Source organism: Styela clava, chromosome 2, assembly GCF_964204865.1.
Source record: "Styela clava chromosome 2, kaStyClav1.hap1.2, whole genome shotgun sequence".
NCBI classification, from domain to species: Eukaryota; Metazoa; Chordata; class Ascidiacea; order Stolidobranchia; family Styelidae; genus Styela; species Styela clava.
In genome coordinates, this window is record NC_135251.1 from 5,704,004 (window position 1) to 5,727,952 (window position 23,949).

Genomic DNA, 23,949 nt, shown 5'->3' on the forward strand with positions numbered 1-23,949 from the left:
ATAATTTTAAAGTTGCATATTTTTTCAGATTTAAGCTTAATTTTTTTCATTTTTACACTGTTCTACACAAGTATTTTTTGCCTGGGATTAGACGCTGCTGACACAAGATGGCGGAAGCCCATGCCGCTGTAGCGTTTCAATTCACTGTCACTCCTGATGGACTAAGACTCCATGTAAGCACTGATTCTATTTTTTAGGCCGCTTGTTCTCCTTTTGCTCCTAACTATTTTCCCACATTGATAATTCTCACTAACTATGGTAGCTCCTTAATAAAACCAGGCTGCTTACCGGAGTCTTGTTTTTAATTAAAAGGCATATTAAATCAGCAAGGAACCAAGCAATTTTCTCAGACTACGTCGCAGCTTTTTTCAACCTGTTTTTTTCCCATGGCCAACTTTAGTTGCCCAAAAAATTATGGCTCATTAACCTCTTTCATACAAGGGAAAAACTACACAAGAAAAACAGAAATGTTTTTGCAAAGATGGGCACTCCCACTTTATTAATTATAATGAGAATTGCCACCCAGAACCAAACTATAGTAACATCATTTTTTGCTACAAAAATCAGTTTAACTAATTTATCAATGACTATATCAATTATTAATAGTTTTGTGGCCTACCTGCCCCCAGAAGTGGGCTGATGCTTACTGGTATGGAACAGGTTGTCTGGGGGCACATTTTGACTTTTCAAGGTGTACGTTAGATGAAGTATAAGGATATTCTTTCCATAACTGCTAATCTGCCCTAGAATATTTTTACCAACTGAATTTAATAATTTGAAACGCTTGTGAAATGACATTTTCACATCAATAGAAGCTTTATCTACAGTGACTATCAAGTTTACTTTTGAATGACCAATTTTGGGGGGTAGATGAGTAACCAGTTATGTATCCAAATTCCAAAGGGTACAGAAGGTTCTGGGAAACCTGTCATAGACATTTATTTTTCACGATGTTCGAATCTACTGATGGCAATCGACAATATTGAGTATGTTTTCTCGCACAGATCTAACTAACAGGTTGATTTATTCACTTTTTTCAGATTTCAAGTGAAGCTCTTCGCGCTGTTTATCTTTCTGGGATCAGATCTTGGAGGAAGAGGGCAACTAGATTCAGGGTAAAAATAGATTTAGTATGTTTCATTTAGGGCTCATTTGGAACAGAGCAGTGTAATCGACGGTGGTACATAGAATAGTGGGTGCTCCGGAAGTATGTGTACCAAGATGACACACAACCTGAACCCTAACCTGGTTTGATACTATGTTCAGGTTGTGCGCCATCTTGGTTCACATACTTCAGGAGCACTAAATAGTGGGGTTGGAGCTGGAGACCTGGTTGAAAGACTACTATTTCTAATTACTTAATTTTAAAATCGTTTTCTGAGCAGAGTACACCCAACAGCTTTCTCGAGTTTTTTTTCTATAAATTAGCAAACGTATATGCAGCCACTGATGTGTGGAAAAACCAATCGAGCTATACAGCACTGGAACTTCTCTTGGTGCTAATTCTAGATGTAAATTATCGTGTTCAAGTCTTTTAAATTATAATCATGTTCAAGTAGGGATGGGCAATATAGAATACCAAATCCGGAGGATTCGAATCCCAAAGTATTCGAATCCAACGGGATCCGATAACAGGATTCGGTTTCCGCCTCTCCGGCGCCAAGCGTCAATTTTTGTATTTCGGGTTTCTAATTTATCAATTATAGATGAGCGTTTTTCTCGCGTGGAAATCTCTCTCGTTTAATTAAACTTGCCTCTGCTCGCAAAGAACCCGTAAATCGGTAAACATCAAACACTCTCATTTCAATCGGCATATTCAGGACAAGAAGTCGGTAATATAACCTCACGGCGAGGACTCGTTATTGCACCATTTTTGCGTTTTCCTCTTTCCTATCTAGCTAGCGTTATTTGTGCCGACTTACTGGTGATATTCCGATAATCTGAATGCAACAATCTTTAATTGTTTACAGACGTGCCTTGCCTCATTTTAAATTAAATGATTTTTCGCGACCTACGAGTTTTCCCCAAAAAATGATGCTCGTAAACCAAAAGCCAGGCGTTAAATGTAATAACATTACTCGCCATTAACTTAGATCAAATATTTTACGAATAATTTTATTATACCATTTTCCGAAATACAAAGTTATATCGCAAAACGCGAACAACTGTCACATTTAAATTTCACTCCCAAAAGATTACATATTTTTCGGTCCGTTTCTATCGTTCAAGATAGCACGTTTGATCGTGTGTCTGTAGTATTTTAGTCGCCGATAAATTTTGAAAAAAGTTGCCGCATCTGGCGAAGATAGTGACGTATTGAATTTGAGTAGGGCTAAGTCTGGGTAGATAATGATTAATGATAACATTTCTATCGTTCAAGATAGACGCACGTTTGATCGAGTGTCTGTAGTATTTTGGTCGCCGATAAATTTTGAAAAAAGTTGCATAGGTTGCAGTGGTCACACGCTGGGTCAGCATCTAATTAATTCTCAGCGGGTATGTTTTAGTATACTCGGCAGACTTACATTAATAATGATTTACCGCCGTTTCATGTCTATTTTGTATTTAACCGCTTACTATTAAAGTGTGTAAAGCGTGTCTTAATAATTTAGCATATCAGTATTTAGGGATTACATACATTTGGAACAATTGAAGGCAAAAAATATTGTAAAATTCCTAAATTTTATTGTCCTGGGAACTGTCCTGGTTTAGTATCAAATGAAATTCAATGTTCAGAACATTTCCAAATAGAGAACACATTTATAGTAAGTAATACATTTGCAATTTTTTACCATCTAAATCCAGCAATGTGGAAATTCCCACTATTTGAATAAGTATGAAAATAGAATAGGATTCGGTATTCTGGATTCGATTTAACTATTCTAGAATAGTAAATTATTCTACATTGCCCATCCCTATGTTCAAGTCAAAATGTTTAGTCTGTACATTCATGGTTTGTGAAGTTGCATACTAATTTCGGTATTCCCGTAGTGTTTGTACCAGGTTAGGCCATAATTTTATTCCAATTTTCCTTATTTTAGTTCCATTACGAGTCTGTGTTAGTCAAGTGAATATACCCCATGCCCATAGGTTTCAGTTCCTTTACCCAACTTGATGTAAAGTAGGCGAACAAAATTAGTTACCTCCATATTGGTACACATACTTCTGTAGCGCCGTAAATCCTTTTCATTTCCCTTATCTCTACCCAGACTTGACACTGTGGAACTCTTTCGTATAAGGCCCCCATTAGGCCAGCCCGGGAGCTTATGTGTATGCATATTGCTTATACCATTTCTATTTGATTATTTGAATTTTTAATTTAATTTCAGAATCGTTTTCTGAGTGGAGTATACCCTGCAACATTCTCAAGTTTGTTTGTATTAATTGGAGTGGTAACCTTGGTAACGGTTTGTGGGTTCGACCTATCGTTCGGGTACATACCGAGTATAGCTGGGTATATCTCAACTGAGTAAGTATAATTTTTTTTTCACGCTTATCTACGCTGTTCGCCTCAGACAAACCCTGAAAACATCCTGCGAAATAATTTTATCAAGTAATAAAACTAGGAAGAACGGTGAGTTTTCTTGTAAAGTGAAAGTAAAATCAGTGTTGCGCCTACTTTTATCTTGACAAGACAACTTCCTGTTTTTCCTAGTTTCTTTGCTTGATTAGGCTATTTTACAGAATTTTTGTACATTGTTGAAAATGAATTGTTTAAACATTATGGGATTTGGGATTTATGAATCGAAATAACACTAGAATGCTAAACAGGGGTGCCATGAGCACTAAAAGGAAGGGGGCCCAGAAGGTTGGGAGTCGCTGCGTTAGGGCATAGCACCCAACTGAGCGGACGTTTAAAATTTATCAGACCTAAACATCCTCAGCGAATAAAATATGAAAATATTGAAGAATTGCCTTGAAAATTGACCATTGAAGACCAGAATGACAGCATTTACGTAGTGGTTTTGACTATAAGGCTGTACTATCATTCTGTGCTGTCATTAGTTTAAGAGTGGGAAATAGGACGCTATAGCATAATAATTCCCGGATAAGGATAGGATGTATGAACCTCTTACACATAATTATCGCCCACAAGATTTGAACCTGCGACTACAGGGTGATCAGCGATATTTTAACGCTTTGCTCGATGCGTGCCATACTGTCGGGCCGCCGTTACGACAAACACATATACAAAATGTAAATGATAATATGAAGTTAACAAAAAGCAACACCTTTTTTTAGGCCGTCGAAGTTTGTCTTAGGCTTCGCAGCTATCCTTTTTACAACGATTGTCTGGACTCTGGCCGTCTTACTCATCCGGTATACCCTCAAACTATTGCTTTGTTACCATGGATGGATGTTCGAACCTCGAGGAAAAGTCTCGATCACGACTAAATTATGGGCGGTAAGTATTTTTTCACTGTTTTTTTACGTATATTTATTGCGGTGACTTGAAAGATTTTCTTTGATTGATTCGTAGGCTATTGCTTTTCATATTTTAGTAGTTTCGAAAATACTAGTCAAAAATTAATTATGTTTCGGGCACTTTATTTTATGAATACGAAAATATGAATCAAAAATTAATTATATTCAGTTAGTTTATCACACATTTAAAGTCCACAGATCGCCGTTGTATTTTGTAAATACGAAAATAGGAATCAATAATTAATAATAATCGCGCTGTTTACCATACAATTTATGTCTACAATTTGCCCTGGTATTGTGCCCTAATATAATTAATTTTTAATTCATGTTTTTGTACTCACGAAAAAATTAATATCGGGCAGTTTACCACACATTTTAAGTCCACATATCGCCAATTTATTTTAGAATAATAATAATTTTAATATTTTGTAAATACGAAAATAGAAATAAAAAATTAATAATATCGGCAGTTTACCACACATTTGATGTCCACAGATTGTCGTGGCATTTTTCAGTTATAATACGTTTATTATTTTGTAAATATGAATCAGAAATTGATAATATCGTGTAGTTTACCATACATTTTATATTCCACAGATTGTAGACGCAACCATGAGTTACGTTGAACAAAATTTAATTAATAGGGCATAATAATTTCGAATGGTAGTATCGGTCATGGATTGGAATATTTTGTGCGACAGAAAATCAGCATAGTAAAAAGTCGAAGCTTTTAAGCTATCATCGGCGAAATTATTTGTCGAAAAACGGGAAAAAGTATGAATTATTTTTCCTAATAAATAGACTTGTTTTTCCAACTTGCGACGATTTGTTGGGTATCATAACAATTACGACTTCAATTTATTTTCAATTTTTCGATGCAATGGGAATGATTGTGTAAATTAAAAGTCTTGTAGGGGAATGGCGGCAATTCCTACCACACAAAGTGCAAAGGTCAAAGAATATGCGTCGCACACCCACACAGAATATAAACAATCAATGTGCCGATTTTCATCGTCATTACAATACGTGACAAAGTACAACTCGTTTGAAGATTCGCATGAAAACGAAACACCGTGTTTACGACGAAAAGTGGCTATCATTCGGAATTATTCGAAATCAGCCGAAAAGGTCGAATACTTTGATATTCGAATACATTTGAATATTCGATTCGTTTTGGACAACCCTGATTGATTTTACAATGCCTATCCATACTCGGAGAAGACCAACTAGAGCAGGGTGATCCAAGGTTGTCGGGGCCACAAATTTATTTTTTCATTATTCGCGGGCCACAATAGTGCCAAGAATAGGTGAACAGTGCAATACAAAACAAACATTTTTCTTGTGCAAACACATTTATCAGACATAGCCATCCCAGGCTAATAGAATCCGCATTCGATTTTTAGTTCTCTATGATGCCTATATTGTTAGCATATATTCCCGACCAAAAAGATAGAAAGCCAGATAATAATTTAGACTGCCAAGCACACCATTCAACTTCGCTAGTTGCCTCAGCTAGCCGTAACACTAGTCAATTCAGTGACATTAGTGTCAAATATATGTATCAATAATATGTAACACTATGTTTTTTTAATTAACCACGATTTGAAATGCGATTTATTGATTACTCTCCGAATGTGGTGCGGGCCACAGATAATGAAGCGACGGGCCGAGCAAGGGTCAGCACGGCCTGCGGGCCAAATACGGCCCACCGTAGTGTTTCAAACATCCTACTTGTGCCTGCCGAAATCTCGGCTATCGTTTTTATGGACATATAATTTCTGTCCACAATATTGACGAAGTATGCAGTCAGTCTTATTAATCATTGTGTCACTTCGTACACCAGCTGCTTGTTGTGCATTAGTAGATGTTACGCTATTTTTTGTAAATGAACTTTTTTTTCATAATTTTTCATATTGAGTTTTGGACCCAGTAACCACGTTATTATCTGTAAATGGCCCACCCCTGGAATGGAGTGTAATGAATTGGATAGACAATAACCGAAACACAAAGGTCCCAGTTTTTCCAAAAAAAGAAGTTTTTTCATATCGTTAGATAGATATGTGGGGATTCTTGTAGAAGGCCTTGTTCGCGGTGAAGGGTGCGAATATGCATCACATAACAAAAAAATGGCGCTCCAGAAGTATTGGCGCACAACCTGATAACCCTAACCTGGTACACATACTATGTTCAGGTTGAGCGTCATCTTGGTGCATTTCGGGAGCACCCAATAAATTACTCAACCTGCTCAAATCTCTCTAATTGATAAAAATTCAATATTTTTCCAGGTCTCTACAAAACTTCTCTGTGGAAAGGAACCACGATTGTTCAGTTATCAAGCGTCTCTTCCAAGATTGCCTGTTCCATCTGTCAAGAATACTGTACAAAGGGTGAGTTAGGGTTGCGTTCACCTATGCATGTTCTCAGAGTAAGTCCTGACATGGGCGAACTACGGCCTGCAGGCCAAATTCATCCCATTGGGTAATTCAATCTGGCTCGCCTAAAGCTGGCAAAACCCAAATGAAACCATATTATGGTGTTTTAGCTGGAAAATAGCTCAAGGAATTTGTTGAGATTTCCATTAAACTTTGTTTTGGCGCGAGGATTATCGTTTTCCATTTTTGTTTTGTAACACTGTAAATATTGCTCATAAAATTTTTCACGACGTCATACAAACATGGCCCGCCATTCTGGGTGGGCAAAATTTTTGGCCCCTCATCCAAAAACCTTGCCCACTCCTGCCCTGGCCCTTGTTCATCGAATTGGTTTGGGTCGATTCCACTCTTGGTTTAACTTTGACACGTCTTGACTCGTAATCAGGATCTAGGGTTGTCTACCTAACACTAGGTGGCGTTGATTCATTTTTCTATCTTAAACTTTTACTAAACACTAGAGGGTTCACTACATTAATTCATCACATTATCTTTCTTTTTCGTTCAGTATCTACGCAGCGTCAGACCTCTTCTTGCTGACCCCGAGTACGACTCAATCGTGTCTTTGTCTCAAGAATTCGAAGCTACTTTGGGGAGTAAACTACAGCGATATCTGATTTTGAAATCTTGGTGGTCGACTAACTATGTCACTGACTGGTAAGTGCTTGCTAAAGGTAAATAATCGGTTCTCCTGAAGTATGTGAACCAAGATGGCGTACACCAGAACGTAGTATGTGTACCAGGTTAGGTTCAGGCCATAATTTTATTCCAATTTTCAATATTTTAGTTAAATTACGATTTCGGGGAATAGCCAAGTGACTCCCTTAGTATTTGTATCTGAGATTACGGCCTAACCACATATACTTCATGTATATGAGCCTTCTTTTTTTTGTGAGTGTCCTTTGGAGTACTTCTTTAATCCAAGCTTAAACCCTCCTTTGAAAAAATTCTTTACTAAGCTCCTGTTATGGCGTTTATTTTCAAACTGTCACCGCTGTGAAGACTTTTTAAACTTCACATAGTGAGAGGAGTTGAAATTTTGGAGAAAATTGTTTGTTCTGGCTTTTATTTCACACAAACTTCAAGGGTAACACTGTATATTTTCTTGTATACTTCATTTTGATGTATTTTTCGCAAGGAGAACACTACTGAAATGCATAAAGACTTTATATTTTTATATTTTGTCCAATTGGAACCTTACCTATTTGCACACACAATTAAATTTGATATATTTTACTCAAGGGAATTTTCCCAAAGGGCAATGCATCCAAATTTGATCTATTTTATTCATGGGAACACTACTTAAATGCGCATAGAATCAATATTAATATACTTTATCCAGGTGGGAACATGGACTGAGAGTACATAGAACATATTTGCACATAGACTTTATTTTGATTTAGTTTTTTGGGGGCAACACTACTTATGTTCATAAGATAATTCGGCGCTCCGGAAGTGTGTGTACCAATATGGAGGTAACTAATTTTGTTCGCCCATTTTACATCAAGTTGTATAAAGGGACTGAAACCTATGGGCAGGGAGTATATTCACTTGGTTAACACAGACAGCCCCCGAACTCGTAATAGAACTACAATAAGGAAAATCGGAATAGAATTATGGCCTAACCCTAACCTGGTACACATACTACGGGAGTACCGATAATTCACTACTACCAGCACTATTTTAGTATATTCTTATATGGATAACACTACTTAAATACACATAGTACAAATTTATTATATTTTTCCAGGTGGGAACAATATGTCTACCTTGCAGGCCGTGGTCCAATTATGGTGAACTCTAATTACTACGGCATGGATTTGATGTTCATGCAGCCGACGTCGAGTCAAATATCGCGAGCGGCCACTATCACTCATGCGTTATTTGCTTTCCGAAGCACACTTGATAAAGAAAAGATTAAACCGGTAAGTAGGGATGGTTTAGTTCAGGGGTAGGCAATTACTTTTCTGGGTACTCCAGAACTATGTGAACCAAGATGGCCGACATTGGAACGTGGTATGTGTACCAGGTTAAGGTTGAGCCGACAAGTTACTTTGTAGTGTTTGTACCTAAAATTATGGCCTAACTCTAACCTGGTATACATACTACATGCCGGTGTCCTCCATTTTGGTTCACATACTTCGGGAATACCCTTTTCAGTGTGAGCCAGTTACAGACAATAGACTTGCTTACTAGGTAGGAAGTTCAAAACTCAACATGAAAATTTATGAATAAAAAATAGTCCATCCCCGAAAGATAGTGCGACAGCTAAGCTAGCGTTTATATATTAATAACAAGCACAATGTAACAATCGGGATCATTATGACGTTCTTTTCAACAGAAATTTGAATCTATATCCGTACTTTCAGCAGACACAAATGGGCTGGCTGAAACAATTCGGGGGGCCCAAAACCCCTGTGGGCCGTAATTTTTCCACCCCAGGCCTAGGTCAATCTTGTCCGGTTGAAGATAATTGCAATGAACTCTTCGACTTAGGATAGAATCAGGCATGCTTAAAGCGAATCGAATCTCATCTTTGGGTCAAGAAAAATCTTGACTTTGGTACCAAACTCTAAGAAAAAACTTCCTACGGAAGTTTTAAAAATTTTTAAGCATTCTCGACAATCTATTAAAATAGGCTTGCATACTTTGATTTCTCAGATTTTGGAGTGAAAGTTTTCTCAACTCTCAAGTCCAAGTCAAATCTTTCTTTCATATTTCAACCCCATTTCCCAATTAAAGTCTGAATTTTTCACTCCAAGGAATTCACAATCCCGACTCTACTGAGCATTTTTAACAGTCTATTAAAGAAGTCATGCATAACTTTTTCTTCAAAATTTCAAAAATGACTCAAACAAAAAAAATGGCTTTTGGCTTCAGGCCCAAGCCCAGAGAATCTAATTTTGATAATAAAATCTTTGCACAAAATATGCAAAATTTGGCGCTCCCTTATTATGTGAAAAAAAAGGCGAATACCGGAATGTGGTGTGTGTACCGAGTTAGAGTTAGACCTTAATTTCAAACCAATTTTCCTTATTTTAGTTCTATTACAAGTTCGGGGACTAGCCAAGTCACTCCTGTAGTATTTGTACCTGAAATTATGGCCTTACCCTAACCTGGTACACATACTCCCGGAGAACCCAAATGTAAATTATCCAATAGCCCAAATTTTTTATGTTTTCCCATTTTTTCAATGATTATATTTAAATATTTCAGATTCAAGTGAATGGGCTTGTACCTCTCTGCAGCTTCCAGTATGAGAGAGTATTCAACACCAGTAGAAGCCCTGGAATTGATATCGGTATGTTTTCCTTATTACTTATCGATTTCAATCGGTAAGTATGTTGATAGGTATTTGTCTGTCTGTCTGTCTGTTAGATGCACGCGATATCTCACGAAAACGAGATTGAATCTGCTCCAAATTTTGCATGTGCATTCATCATATCTCGGACCAGAATATTGATTTTGGGCGATTTATGTCGTATAATTAGTAAGTTATTAATTAATTAGTGGTGAGACACAAGGTGTCGCTATGGAGTAAGAGCGTTGTTTTGGCGGATCCCCTAACTTTTGATCGATAAGTCTCCGGTCTCTGACCGATATTCTCGTTTTGTTTTTACATTTTTGTAAAACAACAAATTTTACAAATTGTGAATTAGATACTAAAGTTTGATCAGGATATATTGGTTTGAGAATAGTTATTTTTTGCTGTTTAGATAATACATGTATGCTGGCAAAGGTGTTTTTGAGGTATTCTCAACATTTACGACCAAAAATTTTGCAGGCATTAGATTTGAATTTTATGATTTGAATAAATCTTAAATCAATGATGAAACATTTACTAAGGGTACAATTACATAATCAACTTTACAAATTAAATGGAACATAAACAATACAACATTATGTGGCCATTTCATCAAGATTGCAGAGTTTATTTGCAGCAGTGGCATTTTTTATATACGGTCACGAATTATATATAATTTTTTATTGTTGTTCAAATTTACTGTATCATTAGCTGGTATAATATGTGCAATTAGGCTTTTGCTCAGTTTCAAATAAATATATATTACAATAATAATAAGTAAAGAATATCAGCAAAAACAATGATAAAAACAGTTTATTTACAACAGCTAGGCTAACGTTTATATAATAATAGGAGAAACACGAAGTAACAATTGGGGCCATTATGACGTTCTTTTCATCGATATTTTAATGGAAATTCATATCCATGAAAACTATAATTGTAATTTTAGCAGAGACAAGTGGGCCAGATGCAACACTTTGAGTCGGATTCGGCCCACGTATCGTAATTTGCCATCCCTGTGCTAATACAAAGTAAAATTCAGTCGAGTTGGGAAAATTGATTTATTGTTTAACATTTTTCAGATCAAAATGTTCACTACATGGATTGTCGTCATGTTGCCGTGTACCATGCCGGACGCTGGTTTAAAGTGCCATGTTATAAGCACGGCATCTTGCTCAGACCAAAAGAAATTGAATCACAGATGGAGGCTATTATTAATGTAGGTTTACTTGTGGATATGACGATGGAATGCGGGATTTCCAATCCTTTTTTCATTAAGTTCCCCAAATTATAAAACAGTGGTTCTCAGACTTTTTAAGCTATGCCCTTTTTAGAAGTCTCGCGCCCCATCTCAAAAATAACTAGCTAAAGATAAGCTACAAATAACATATAGTAAAGTGAAAGTATGTTTCATTCAAAAAACAAGATGGAAATACATAGATGGAACGTAAATATCCATAATAAAGAAATGTGAATATCTAAAACAAGGCGGGTAAAATCAAATCTAACAAATGTTTTTATTTTTTATTAGCTTTGCACTCCACTGTCATAAAACAATTCTACCGAACACCCAGTAAGCTGATGCAAAATTTGTGTAATTTACAGACCAATGTCTCCCAACTTTTTTACACACTTCTCCAATGGCCTATTTTTCGGCTTTGAATTTCATGTCCGCTACGTATAAGAGCTCTATTTGCGTTTGTTATTCAATCTTTGACAAAACATTCTTTCGCGATATGTGTGACTTGTACATTTGGCTTTCGTACATTTCAAATTTTCCTGTGAGATTCCCTTAATGAGATCGATGTGCTTGCATATTCTCGCACAAAAATTGAATCTTGGCTTTATCTTGGTAGCGCCATGATTTAGGACAACGTCACACTTTGTTTAACCAGTATATATAAAGTATTTGACAATTTAATTTTTTTCAGGACCCATCTCCCCCCAGTGCCGGGGAGGAACATCTTGGTGCTTTAACTGCTGGAGAACGAAGACCATGGGCAGAGGTTAGTAATTATTACTTAGCGATCTCGATCGGTATTTGTCTGTTTGAATGGTTTCGTAGGATAGGTTTTGATAGGTATTTGTCTGTTTGTTTGTCTGTTAGACACTTTCTTATGTTACGCGATATCTCACGAAAGCGAGGTTTAGTCTGCTCTAAATTTTGCATGTGCATTCATCATATCTCGGACCAGAAGCCTATTGATGAATTATGTCGTATAATTAGCGAGTTATTAATTAATTAGTGATGGGACACGCGTTGGTGCTATTGAGTCAGAGCGAAGGAATCGAAACCGCCGTTTCTGTTTTGGGGGATCCCCTAACTGAACATACGGAAGATCGATAAGTTGGCGGTCTCCGATCGCTATCTCATATTAATTAGTTGGCTAATTATAGAAATTTCTGTATTTTACTGCGCATAAGGAGCCCTTTGAAATCTTTTTTCTCAAAATCAATTGTGCTCATTATAAGTCGGTGCTTTATGCTTTACTGTGCACACTCAAAACCAGTGCCAATTGCGTCTTAAAGCCTGGGCGCCGTTTATGAGGGCATGGGAGTTGAACCAGAGTATGTAATCAACATTACCAACATAGTGGAGTCTATACTTGAACTACTAAGCCACTGAGGCCCATTAAAATAAAACTGATCTAAATGATTATTTTATTCTTCACAGGCTCGTCGTGATTTCTTCAAATCCGGAGTAAACAAAGAGTCGTTGCACGCGATCGAGAAAGCGGCGTTCGTGGTTGTGTTGGACGATGAATCCCATGTGTTAGACGTTGATGATGCGACAACTTTCTCAAAGTTCGGACGTTCGCTGTTGCATGGAAAATGCCATAACAGGTGATCAAATTTTATGATTATCCCCCTACCATGTTCAGAGTGACTGCATAATCACCCCCCCTCCACATATAAGCGAGTCACTAACAGTCACTAAATCCAATTCAGATGGTTCGACAAATCTTTCCAAGTTATTTTCTACAAAAACGGGCGATTTGGAATGAACGCGGAACATTCCTGGGCCGACGCTCCGATCATGAGTCATCTTACGGAAGAAGTATTGTATGATGAGTTTGCGAACTTTGGATATAACGATGATGGTACCTGTGTCGGAGAATTAACTACGACCCCACTCCCGCCTCAACGCTTAAAATGGAACATTCCAGAACCTGTGAGTCTTGCTTTAAAAAAAATTCTTCTGTTAGGAATATATTGTGTGTGGGAACACTAAATTAATGCTAGGTAGAATTTGTCTTTCAATCTTAACTATTTGAATAAAAATATCTCGTGTGGGAACACTAATTTAATGCTAGGTGGAATCTGTCTTTCATCCTTGGCTATTTGATTAAAAATATCTTGTGTGGGAACACTGATTTAATGTCAGGTGGAATCTGTCTTTCATTCATGGCTATTTGAATAAAAATATCATGTGTGGGAACACTGATTTAATGCCAGGTGGAATCTGTCTTTGAATCTTGGCTATTTGATTAAAAATATCTTGTGTGGGAACACTAATTTAATGTCAGGTAGAATCTGTCTTTCATTCTTGGCTATTTGATTAAAAATATCTTGAGTGGGAACACTGATTTAATGCCAGGTGGAATCTGTCTTTAAATCTTGGCTATTTGATTAAAAATATCTTGTGTGGGAACACTAATTTAATGCCAGGTGCCATTTTTCCCACAATCATTTTGCACATAGCATCGTGGCCCCTCTGAAACTGCTCTGTGGCCTCCAGTTAGGAATTGCTGTGCTATATATTAGCATTTTTTGCTTGGTAGCACTGATTTCATACTGAGTGGAATCAGTTACCTAACAATTAATTTTCCTTTATACAGTGCATTGACGTCATTGACTCAAGTCTAAAGGTTGCAAAGCTTTTATCTGACGACGTTGACCTTCACGTGTTTCCATTCCGACGATTCGGGAAAGGATTGATCAAAACTTTCCGAATGTCTCCTGACGCTTTCATCCAATTGTCCCTTCAACTTGCACATTTCAGGGTGAGAGACATTTTTTTTAAATCAAAAATATTGTAAACATTTTTTTGTCGGTGAGCCATATAACCAACTTCAGACATCTAGCTAGCCACACATAATATTTAGTTTTTCGATGTACATAACGTCATCACATAAACCTTACAGTAGAAAGGGTGTGTTGGTTGAGGGTCGGCTTATTTTAATTCAAGCTCGAGAAAGTAAAAGCACCCTGCGAAATAACCTTATCACCCAATGAAACTAGGGAGAACGGGGAGTAATAAGAAAAGGAAAAGTAAACTCAGTTTTGTGCCCAGCGGGGTTTGAGAGTCGGAACCCCCTTTTTAAAATGTTAAAACCTTCAAAACAGATCAGATCTCATATTTCCTCCCTTCTGAAATTAAAAATAAAAATCATCTTTATTACAGGACAAAGGTCATTTCAGTTTGACGTACGAAGCTTCGATGACGAGATTGTTCCGAGAAGGAAGGACCGAGACTGTTCGTTCATGCACGACTGAATCCTGCGCTTTCGTTCGGGCCATGGAAGATCCAGAACAAACTGTAAGTTTATTGTTTGACTAAACCAAGCTGTGCTCATTAGAGTGTGACTAGTCAGAATAATGTAATTATAATAAACAGGACTCGATGCTGTTATTTCAAGTTTTATAATCTGTGGCCCCCTTAAAGACTTTCAATGCTTGTGGCCTGCCAGCTCTCCTATGGAGGTGCTTGGTTTCGATAATGCAAAATGAACATAAAAGAGTAAATCTATTACATTCGAAGATATTGAACCAATAATGGTTAATTCATATTGAATTATGAATTGATATAGTAATCTCAAATGGCAAGTGCGATGCCTTTTGGTTGGGGCCCGCAGAGAAACTTCTGTACAACCGGTTCAAGCAAGGCCTTGTATGAGAAGCCACTGATATGGGAGAACCCAGGGGGCTAGCCAGGTAGGATATGGTGAGGTTGGGGGTCGAGCCCTTCTCTATCAAAATTAAAAAAAAAAAGCATTTTTAGCAGTTCCTGGGCGCTCCGGTAGTATTCTTACCAAGATGACACACAACCAGAACTCTAACCTGGTACACATACTATGTTCCGGTATTGCACCATCTTGGTACAAATACCACGGGAGGACCGTTTTTTGTTCTCGAGACTGTTTAAAAATCCGCTTTTCCGGCCTTCTTCCAGACCTGCTGGCTGTTACGGGCTAACTTGGCAATTAAAAATTCTGGTTTCAAAACCCACCTACTGCATGCGTGGTAGAGAGGCCCCTATTAATGCTGTGTAATTTAACATTGGAATATATTGGCTTTCGTTTCCTCTGTTAAACCAAACCAAAATTATTTCCTCATTTCAAATAAATTCCCACTTTTCAGAATGAGGACAGAATTGCTCTTCTGAAGAAAGCCACAGAACGCCATGTATCTGGATATAAGGAGGCCATGACTGGTAAGTTATTGTGTTATTCAGAAACATTTTCTTATCCTCAATTCGAACTTAGTACCCGCTGGCTATATGAGGCAGGGACATAGGGTTTTGAGGGCCGAAACGCCCACTTTTGAAATGTAAAAAACATTTTCTGCAACATACAGCAATTTTTCTTAGCTTGAAGCGCTTTTTAGACCCTCAGAGTCTTGAAAGCCAACGTTTTTTTCAACCCCGCATCCAGCTAAACCCACCAGCTGTTTCTTCTGACTTGGCTATTAAAAAATTACAGAAATTATTGAAAATAACTAGCTAACAATAAGCTACAAATAACAGATAGTAATAACAGGTAGGCGAAAGTATGTTTTATTCAAAAAACATGTTGAAAATGCCTGGATGGAACGCACATATTCAGAATAAAGCGGACAATCCAATCCAATCTAACAAATTTTTTTTTTTTTAACGAACTTCACGACCCCTTAATAAATTGTTTACGCCCCTCTTGTGGGAAGCCCCCCCAACCACTACACTAATCTATGCTTGAAACAATCCAAGTAAATTGGGAGGTGGGGGGAATTCCCACAAGGCCCCAATTCTAAACCGATCTTTTTTTCTCTTTGTAGGTCAAGGAATTGATCGTCATTTATTCTGTCTCTACGTCGTGTCAAAATATCTCAAGATTGAGTCTCCCTTCTTGCAAAAGGTCAGAATATCATTTTCTTTTTTTCTTTTTTTTTTAAATTTTATTTTGATTTATAACTTTTTCTTATTGTTTATATATTTCTACTCACTTCCTAATACGCTAACCTTATGTGATGTTTTGTGTCTTCGCTCTGGACAAACCTAATAAGTTGTCACTGATGATTTGTAAGGGCCTGCTTTTTTTTTGAATGTCTGGGTTCAATTAATTGGGCAGGCAATACTGGGAACTGGGAAGTTTCTGATTCGCTGTTGGCATTAACCCACCCCTCTCTAAAATTTCAAACACCCCCCTAATTTTGAAGTAAGATACAGCACTTGATTACCTAACTTAAGTATAATTGTATTTGAATATCCAGAAGGTAGAATATTTATCAGTGCAGATGGTCTGTCAAATACATAACACATTTTTATAAGTTACGAATAGTTTTATCGCTAATAGGAAAATATTTACCAACCTTCTAAATCCCCCCCCCCCCCTCCAAAGTGAAATGCTGAAGTACATACTGGCCGTAGGTTCCCATATCTCCACTATGTGAGATCCTCAAGTTCTAGAAGTTACAGAATCTTTCCAGTTTAGCCGATGATCCAATTTATTACACCCTGGGTAAGGTGGGCGACATGATGTTCGAACTCAAACTATCGTCTAGGTCCAACCCCTTAAACATTAGAATTAAAGTAAATCACAAATAAAGTTGGACCCAGGTGGGTGGGTGCTTTTCGTAACTCCTGCCCCGCTTTCGTCTTTGCCTACCCAAATTTATTGCACCCCTAGGTGAGCTGGTGAGCAGAGTTTTTATTCAGCCAACGTAGTCTCACACCATAAACATTAGCATAAAAGTAAAAACTAAAAGCATAAGTTGTTTTCAAAACATTTCTCACAACGATAATTTTTCTTTTCGGTGTTTCTTATCATGCTGGTGCAAGCTATCGCTGGAAAATAATTTTCTTTCTCGCTGTTGCAACTTAGTGTATGTTTAATTCGAAATTCACGAAATTTTGTCCCTAAAAATTTGTCAAATTGGCTGTTATGGAATTAATTTCATCTGGTCACATTGACATTTCAAACCCTGCATTATTTACTCATTCGACCATGACTTCCATTAGATTTCTCAATCATGTGACTCTCTAGTCATTATCGTTAATCAAATATTTTTCTCATTTTAACCCTGCATTTTCGGTCATCATTCATCCAACCATGACTGCCATTCATTTGTCAATCATGCGGTGTTCTATTGCATATTCATATTCATCAATTTTTTGTTCAATTTAACCCTACATTTACGTTCATCAGACCATGATGCTCCAGCCAACATTCCTAATCTCAAATTATTTGTTCATTTTGGCCCTGCATTTTTATTCCTCTGACCATAACTATGATTAAGTGTTTCACAAATGTAAGTTCATTATATAAAAAATCATAAAGAATGTTATTATCATTCAAACCCTGCATTTTTAATCATTCAACTGTGACTGTCTTTATTTGTACCCTTCATTTTTAGTTATTAACGCATGGCTGTCTATTGTCATCAAATTCTTCATTATGTCAAAAAAAAACAATTTTCAAAAAAGTTTTTTTTAAATCGCGAATTACAATCATGAAAATAATTATTTATTTGTTCGCCACAATGTACGATATTTTCAAAACCATTATATATTTTGAGATTTAGAAATTTTCTTTGTATCTAACTAAACTAAAAAAAAATTGTCTTGATTTGTATATCCAGCAAACATTCGTCCCTTCTGTGACAGCAGCAACTTGTGAATACGCAAATAGTTCCGCATCAATTTTAGTTCATTTTGATACTGCATTTTTACTTATTAGACCGTGACTCTTTAGTTGAACCCTCAGTAACATATCACCCTGTGACTTTACAAATCCATGCGATCCCCTGAATGAATAGATAGATCCACATCAATTTTGGTTCATTTCAACCCTGTATTTTTATTTATTAGACCGCGACTCTTCAGTTGAACACTCTGTGACAAAGCAGTTACAAATCCTTGCGACCCCCGAATGTATCACGTCAATTTTGCTTCATTTAAACCCTTTTTTTACTTATTGGACCAAAACTTTTATTTTAGTTGAATCTGATAATGAAAAATTAACAGTCTTTTTTAATTTTATTTTCATTTCAATCCTGCATTTTAACTCATCTAACCGTGACCCACATGGCAAGTCATTGGACCTTTCAAATACACCCATGGGTTGTGACTCATCAGCCTTTCAAAAAACATAGTTCAAAAATTGAAGGAGGGAGGGGGAATCCCATTTTTTGGATGTAGTCATTACACGCATATCACATTTTTTCATATCAAAAAGAAAACCTTTTTCATCTTTGAGTTTCTCTACTCTAAAAAATAACTATTATCATGCTGTGTGTCTTTCTTTTCACTGTTTTCATTAATCTTCAATCAGTTTCCATGTTTTCTGTCGCAATAACTCCCGACTTAAGTAAGTCCGTCTTGCTGCAATTTAACCAAATTGGCTTATGTCACATCTTAAGGTTTTGTGAAACATTGACTTGGTCTTATTTTGATGGGAAGGCTTATATTAAAATCATTTTTAAAATTCAGGCTAGGTCTTATTTTCAGTTAAACAACGTTCGTATGGTTGTAACAACCAAAACTAAAATGCACATAAGGGACGACTTGCAATCAAAACTAAAACAGGTGCAGGTACGCCATATTTAGATGGTCCATGATGATGGTAGATGAAAAATTCAATTCCTGAAAATAGTGACATAAAATGCTTTGATTTTTCCGCGGTGAATTCTGTAAATTTTGCCCTACTTTTAAATATGCTTGACCTTGATTAATATTCAAGTCTTTTTTGGCTTTTTTTCTAAAATTACGCCCAAACTGACTTAACAACTAATAACCAGGGTTGGCTAAAAATGAATACTTGTACTTTGTATGTAGGTGGACACAAGCAAAAATGGTCTAAACCAGTGGTTCCCAAACCGCAGCCCGCCGGTCAACGATTTAATATGGCCCGCCGAACTCAAGTGAAACAGTTTAACACATTTTTTTTTAGTTCCAGATATCGTCATTATCACAGTTTAAGCCTGTATATATTCTTACTTATACCGGTATCTAAATTATATGTACCGGTACTGGTTTCCACCCCTAGCGAGCACTCCACTTTCCCGACCCGCAAATATCCTTCTGCTTCTAATTTGGCCTCGGCCAATCAACTTCGGGAACAACTGGCCTAAACCTTATACCCTAATATTTCAAATCTAATCTAAAAAATATCTTCAAATATTCTTTGGGTTGTGCTTCTAACCATTTGTATTAACGCTCACCTTTCGATCTAATTCACTGTTTGTACGAGGTTGCTTTTTAGTTTTTATGTTGTATTATGATGTAACTATGGTTGTGTTGTGACATCACTATAGTGCAACGATTTTCATTTTTAGGATATTTTGATGTCATAATATGGTATTAGTATTCATCTTATGATGTAAGAATCACTCTTAACCACATGACTTTGTTTTATTGTGACATCATATTTTGATTCATGACATCATAATTTGAAATCAGATGCTTGGTAAGGCGTGGAAATTCTTTTCATAACTTGACCATGTCTGTTTAAATGATTTACTTTGTTTCATTGTGAAATCATATATTGACTTATGACATCATAATTTGGGGGTAGGTGCTCGGTGAAGCGTGGGAATTGTCAACATCCCAGACTGCGATTAACCAAACTGGTCGTATCGACCATTATAAAGATTTTCACACTGACTTGACACCACAAGGGGGAGGATTTGGTCCGGTGAGTCTAATATGACATCATCAAGCGTGTCATAATACACTGGCTGTGATTGGCTGTTTGTCTAATCATCACTCATGCATGGTATTACTAACACCCTTGTTTGCGTAATTCTATCTCCTAATTTTTAGTTTTTAATTCTTTCTAATTCTACAGAACATGCGATTGCAACAATCATTGCCCTCAACGCATTTTTTAAACCTAATTTGCCATTTTTTTTGCAATTTTTTCTGTTTCAGTCAGGTTCAGTCATCATGGGGGGAGTTACCGATCAATGGAGGGGGGGGGGGGGTATTTGTGTGAAAACTTTTTGCGAGGGCATTCGACTTCTATATCTTTCCCTAAAAATCCTCTGTGTTTGTTAAATCCTCGTATTGCTTATGCAAAAAGTTTTCACATAGAACAAATGGTACTCTCGAAAGATTTGAACTAAGATGGCAGACACCAGAACGTAGTATGTGTACCAGGTTAGGGTTAGGCCATAATCTCAGGTACAAATACTAAGGGAGTCACTTAGCTAGTCCCCTCTCGAAATAGAACTAAAATAAGGAAAATTGGAATGAAATTATGGCCTAACCTTAACCTGATACACATACTACGTTCCGGTGTCCACCATCTTGGTTCACATACTTCGGGAGTACTGAACGCATTACAGGTTGGTCCAAAAGTGGGCCTACTGTTATTGATACCTGTGTTAACGGCCTACTTTTTGGCAAATTTGTATAAATAACATATATAAAACAGTTGTATTCTACCTGGTTTACAAGGGATTATGTAATGCAATATTTTAGATGTTTGTTTTAATTTTAACAATCTTGTATATTTGTAGAAATGGTTTCTAATGGATTAGTACGTGCTCGTCATTGCACTTTTGATTACCATGTGTGAGTACGAGGTTTGGATCCCGTAGGCGTATAATTTTGCAAATTGCATATAGAGCCAGACTTGTGTAAGCCTATTCTGCTAGAAACCATTTTTACAACAATAATATTTTCATTGCTCTAATCATTTTCACCTTTTCTCTCTTTATTGAACTTTCTTCCTACTTCCTGATCTTATGACCCTTGAACCTGATATGACCCCTTATCATTCCAACATATAACGAAACATTAGGTGCTTGAAATAACGTACTTTATGGTTTGGGTAGTTTTGTCTAACATTGTATGACCTTCGACTATAAATTTGACCTCTATAAAATGACTTTCAACCCCAATTCTGACCTCTACTGTGTGAAATGACCTTCAACCTGAAAGTTGACCTCTATAAAATGATATTTAACCCCAAATTATAAAATCACCTTGAACCAAAAAATTAACCTCTAATTCACAAAATGACATTCAACCCCAAATTTGACCCCTAATTTGCGAAATGACCTTCACTCCTAAATTTGACCTCTACTTTATAAAATGACCTTCAACTTAAAATTTGACCTCTACAAAATAACCTTTGACCCTGAAGTTCCTTAAATCTGACCTTTCCACTCTTCTGCTACGACCCTGCTTCACCCCAACAGGTTCTTCGTGAGCCGTGGCGTCTTTCGACGTCTCAGACCCCCCACCAACAGGGAATGAAGATAAATCTTGTCGAACACCCCTCATTCTTGTCTGGGGGAGGAGGATTCGGTCCGGTAAGAATGCAATAGCGACATCTAATGGACGTATGGGTCTCACACGCTTGCAGGCTATGTTGTGCTGTTCCTTGCATTGAGTCTTAAATCTGTAACAGCAGAAACTCCATAACACACATCAGTGGCTTATTGCAATTACCCCTAAGAATTTTGCTGCAGGCTTTTACCACCAGTGACTAATGAAGCATGACTAGACAGAATGTTCTTATCTTTATATGCATGGAATATTTCTTCAATTATAAGTCATCTTTCCTAGACGAGGAAGCGCACAAAGCACAAACTTTTTAAAAAATATAGGATGTCCATAAAGTCCTAAAATTATTTACAATTGCAGGGAATTTATCGATACCATATATTGTTTTGGCCCTCACATATGTATGAAATGAAGTAAAAATACCTAAACAATTACTGATTAAAAACAACAAACCTGGTTAAGATATACTGAGAATTGACTTCATAACAAAATTGAAATTGTAAATGGATTTTATGCACACCTTGTATTTATAATTATAGTCAAGCTTATAATGTCTCGGGCAGCTGTGTCCTCCTCTCTTCAATACCTCAATTACCAAAATTGTTTCAGTTAATTGTGTGTGTGGTGTGTGTTAACAAGTCAAAATTTGAATAACAAATCCTTGATTTGATTGGTTGATACAATACGTGATTATATACAGAGTGACCAATGGGCTGATTAAATAAATTAAATAAAGCTAAAACAGTGTTTCTCAAGCGATGGGGTGCGCCCCACAAGGAAGGCGTAGACAATTATTTGAGGGGGCTTGAAGCTAATTGAAAATAATCTACGTGGATGGAACATAAATAATGAAATTAATGTATATATCCAAAATAAGGCATGCAATATCAAATCGAATTTTCTTTTTTAATTAGCTTGACGCTCCATCAAACAATTGTCTACGGCCCCCTTGCAGGTCGCGCCCCATTTGAGAACCACTACGCTAGGTCATGGCCAGTCTATTGAAGGATCTCAACATCGTTAATGTTTTCGGCTGCGGTGATACTTGAGAACAGTGGTTCTCAATGGTGGGGCGTGTAGACAGTGTGACAGTAGTGTTTGTTTGATTTGATCTTGACTGCCTTATGTTGGTATTTACATTCACCAGTCTGGTGCAAACTTGACAAATTCTAAAAAGGACTTGAAAAGTTTGAGAACCACTGCTTTAGGTATAGTTCTTGAACCCAATTTCCGCCTCCACGATTCTGTATTCTAGTCTTGTTTTTCACTTCATAGTTGCTCAGTATGGCTTCAAAATTGTGTGTTTCAAATTGTGATAATGTTAGTTTGCTTCTAGAATTCAACCGCTCTTTTAGAAGCCGTATTTAGTACTCAATATCTGTGAAATTTCAATTAAATTTTTTTAATACATTCTTCATGTGAGCTTGCTCAATGTAGCGGAGACTTGTCTCTGAGCAACTTTAGCAGCTAGAACTGAAATGCCAAAGCTTTTGAACAGTACAAATTAATGATGTGTGCTCACTCAGAAGTAAAGAAGACTCATGTCCGGATAATGAATAAGAATTATTTCGATTTTAACTCCTTATCATACTTGATCATGCATGGCATGTGTTTGTTTGCATGGAGTGTGGATGGAATCTTCTATGGCCAAGCTTATTAGCAATATAATATGATGCAACTTTATATTTTATTATTTTATCCCCCCAGTTGGCTGTGCAGTCAGAATTAATTTATACCCAATGCCAATCTCTGAGCCTTCTAGAAAACGACCACCGATTTCAGATGAACAAAAATGTTTCTTCTTACTCTTGGTTAAAGGAAATCTCTAAACTACAATAAATTTTGTCTACAAAATCTTCTGTGCATCTTAATTCCTTCTTTAATAAACAGTGAAAATAGATCTAAACTTTCCCTCTGAGCAAGGCTGTAGAGAAAAAGTCACTGATTGTAAAGAGCTTCTTTCTGAAGGTTGGATTCATTTGAGAATTCATGAAGAATTTATTCGAGAATTCATTTTGTCATTGTTCACTCACTTTATGTGAGCAGTTCAAAGTCATATTTCAAATGGAACAGAATTTGGGGTCACAATTGGGTCAAAATTTCCCGACTTCACAGCCTATGTACTGTGACCTGTTACTAAAAAATTTTCCCCATTTTGTCAGGTCGCTGACGATGGCTACGGTGTCTCCTACATCATCTGCCACGAAAACACCATAATGTTTCACATCTCAAGCAAAGTCTCCTCTCACGAAACTGTGAGTATTCTTTTTATAATAGTTTTTAGGTGACCTGCATTTGCAACT

At 36.8% G+C, this 23,949-nt stretch overlaps 1 protein-coding gene across 5 annotated transcripts; it reads left to right on the forward strand.

Moving 5' to 3' along the window:
- On the forward strand, positions 1–23,949 carry LOC120335734 (carnitine O-palmitoyltransferase 1, liver isoform-like). Of its 5 annotated transcripts, none has more exons than XM_078120470.1 (18): positions 1–173; positions 1,041–1,115; positions 3,330–3,469; positions 4,243–4,405; positions 6,711–6,812; positions 7,363–7,511; positions 8,605–8,779; positions 10,071–10,155; positions 11,241–11,377; positions 12,090–12,164; positions 12,833–13,002; positions 13,108–13,330; positions 13,998–14,162; positions 14,564–14,698; positions 15,520–15,592; positions 16,192–16,271; positions 19,929–20,048; positions 23,809–23,949. In XM_078120470.1, the coding sequence occupies exons 1-18, from the start codon at positions 108–110 to the stop codon at positions 23,932–23,934; spliced, it is 2,259 nt and encodes a 752-aa protein (XP_077976596.1). In that variant the 5' UTR covers positions 1–107; the 3' UTR covers positions 23,935–23,949. The 5 variants fall into 5 exon arrangements, with proteins under 5 accessions (XP_077976596.1, XP_077976602.1, XP_077976604.1 ...); XM_078120476.1 differs by lacking the exon at positions 19,929–20,048 and adding an exon at positions 21,559–21,672; XM_078120478.1 differs by lacking the exon at positions 23,809–23,949 and adding an exon at positions 21,504–21,584.

Coding starts and splice junctions, on each gene's coding strand:
- LOC120335734 (XM_078120470.1), top strand. CDS start 108: ATGGCGGAAGCCCATGCCGCTGTAGCGTTTCAATTCACTGTCACTCCT. Junction 8,780..10,070: donor ATAAAGAAAAGATTAAACCG/GTAAGTAGGGAT, acceptor TAAATATTTCAG/ATTCAAGTGAATGGGCTTGT. Junction 13,003..13,107: donor CATGGAAAATGCCATAACAG/GTGATCAAATTT, acceptor AATCCAATTCAG/ATGGTTCGACAAATCTTTCC.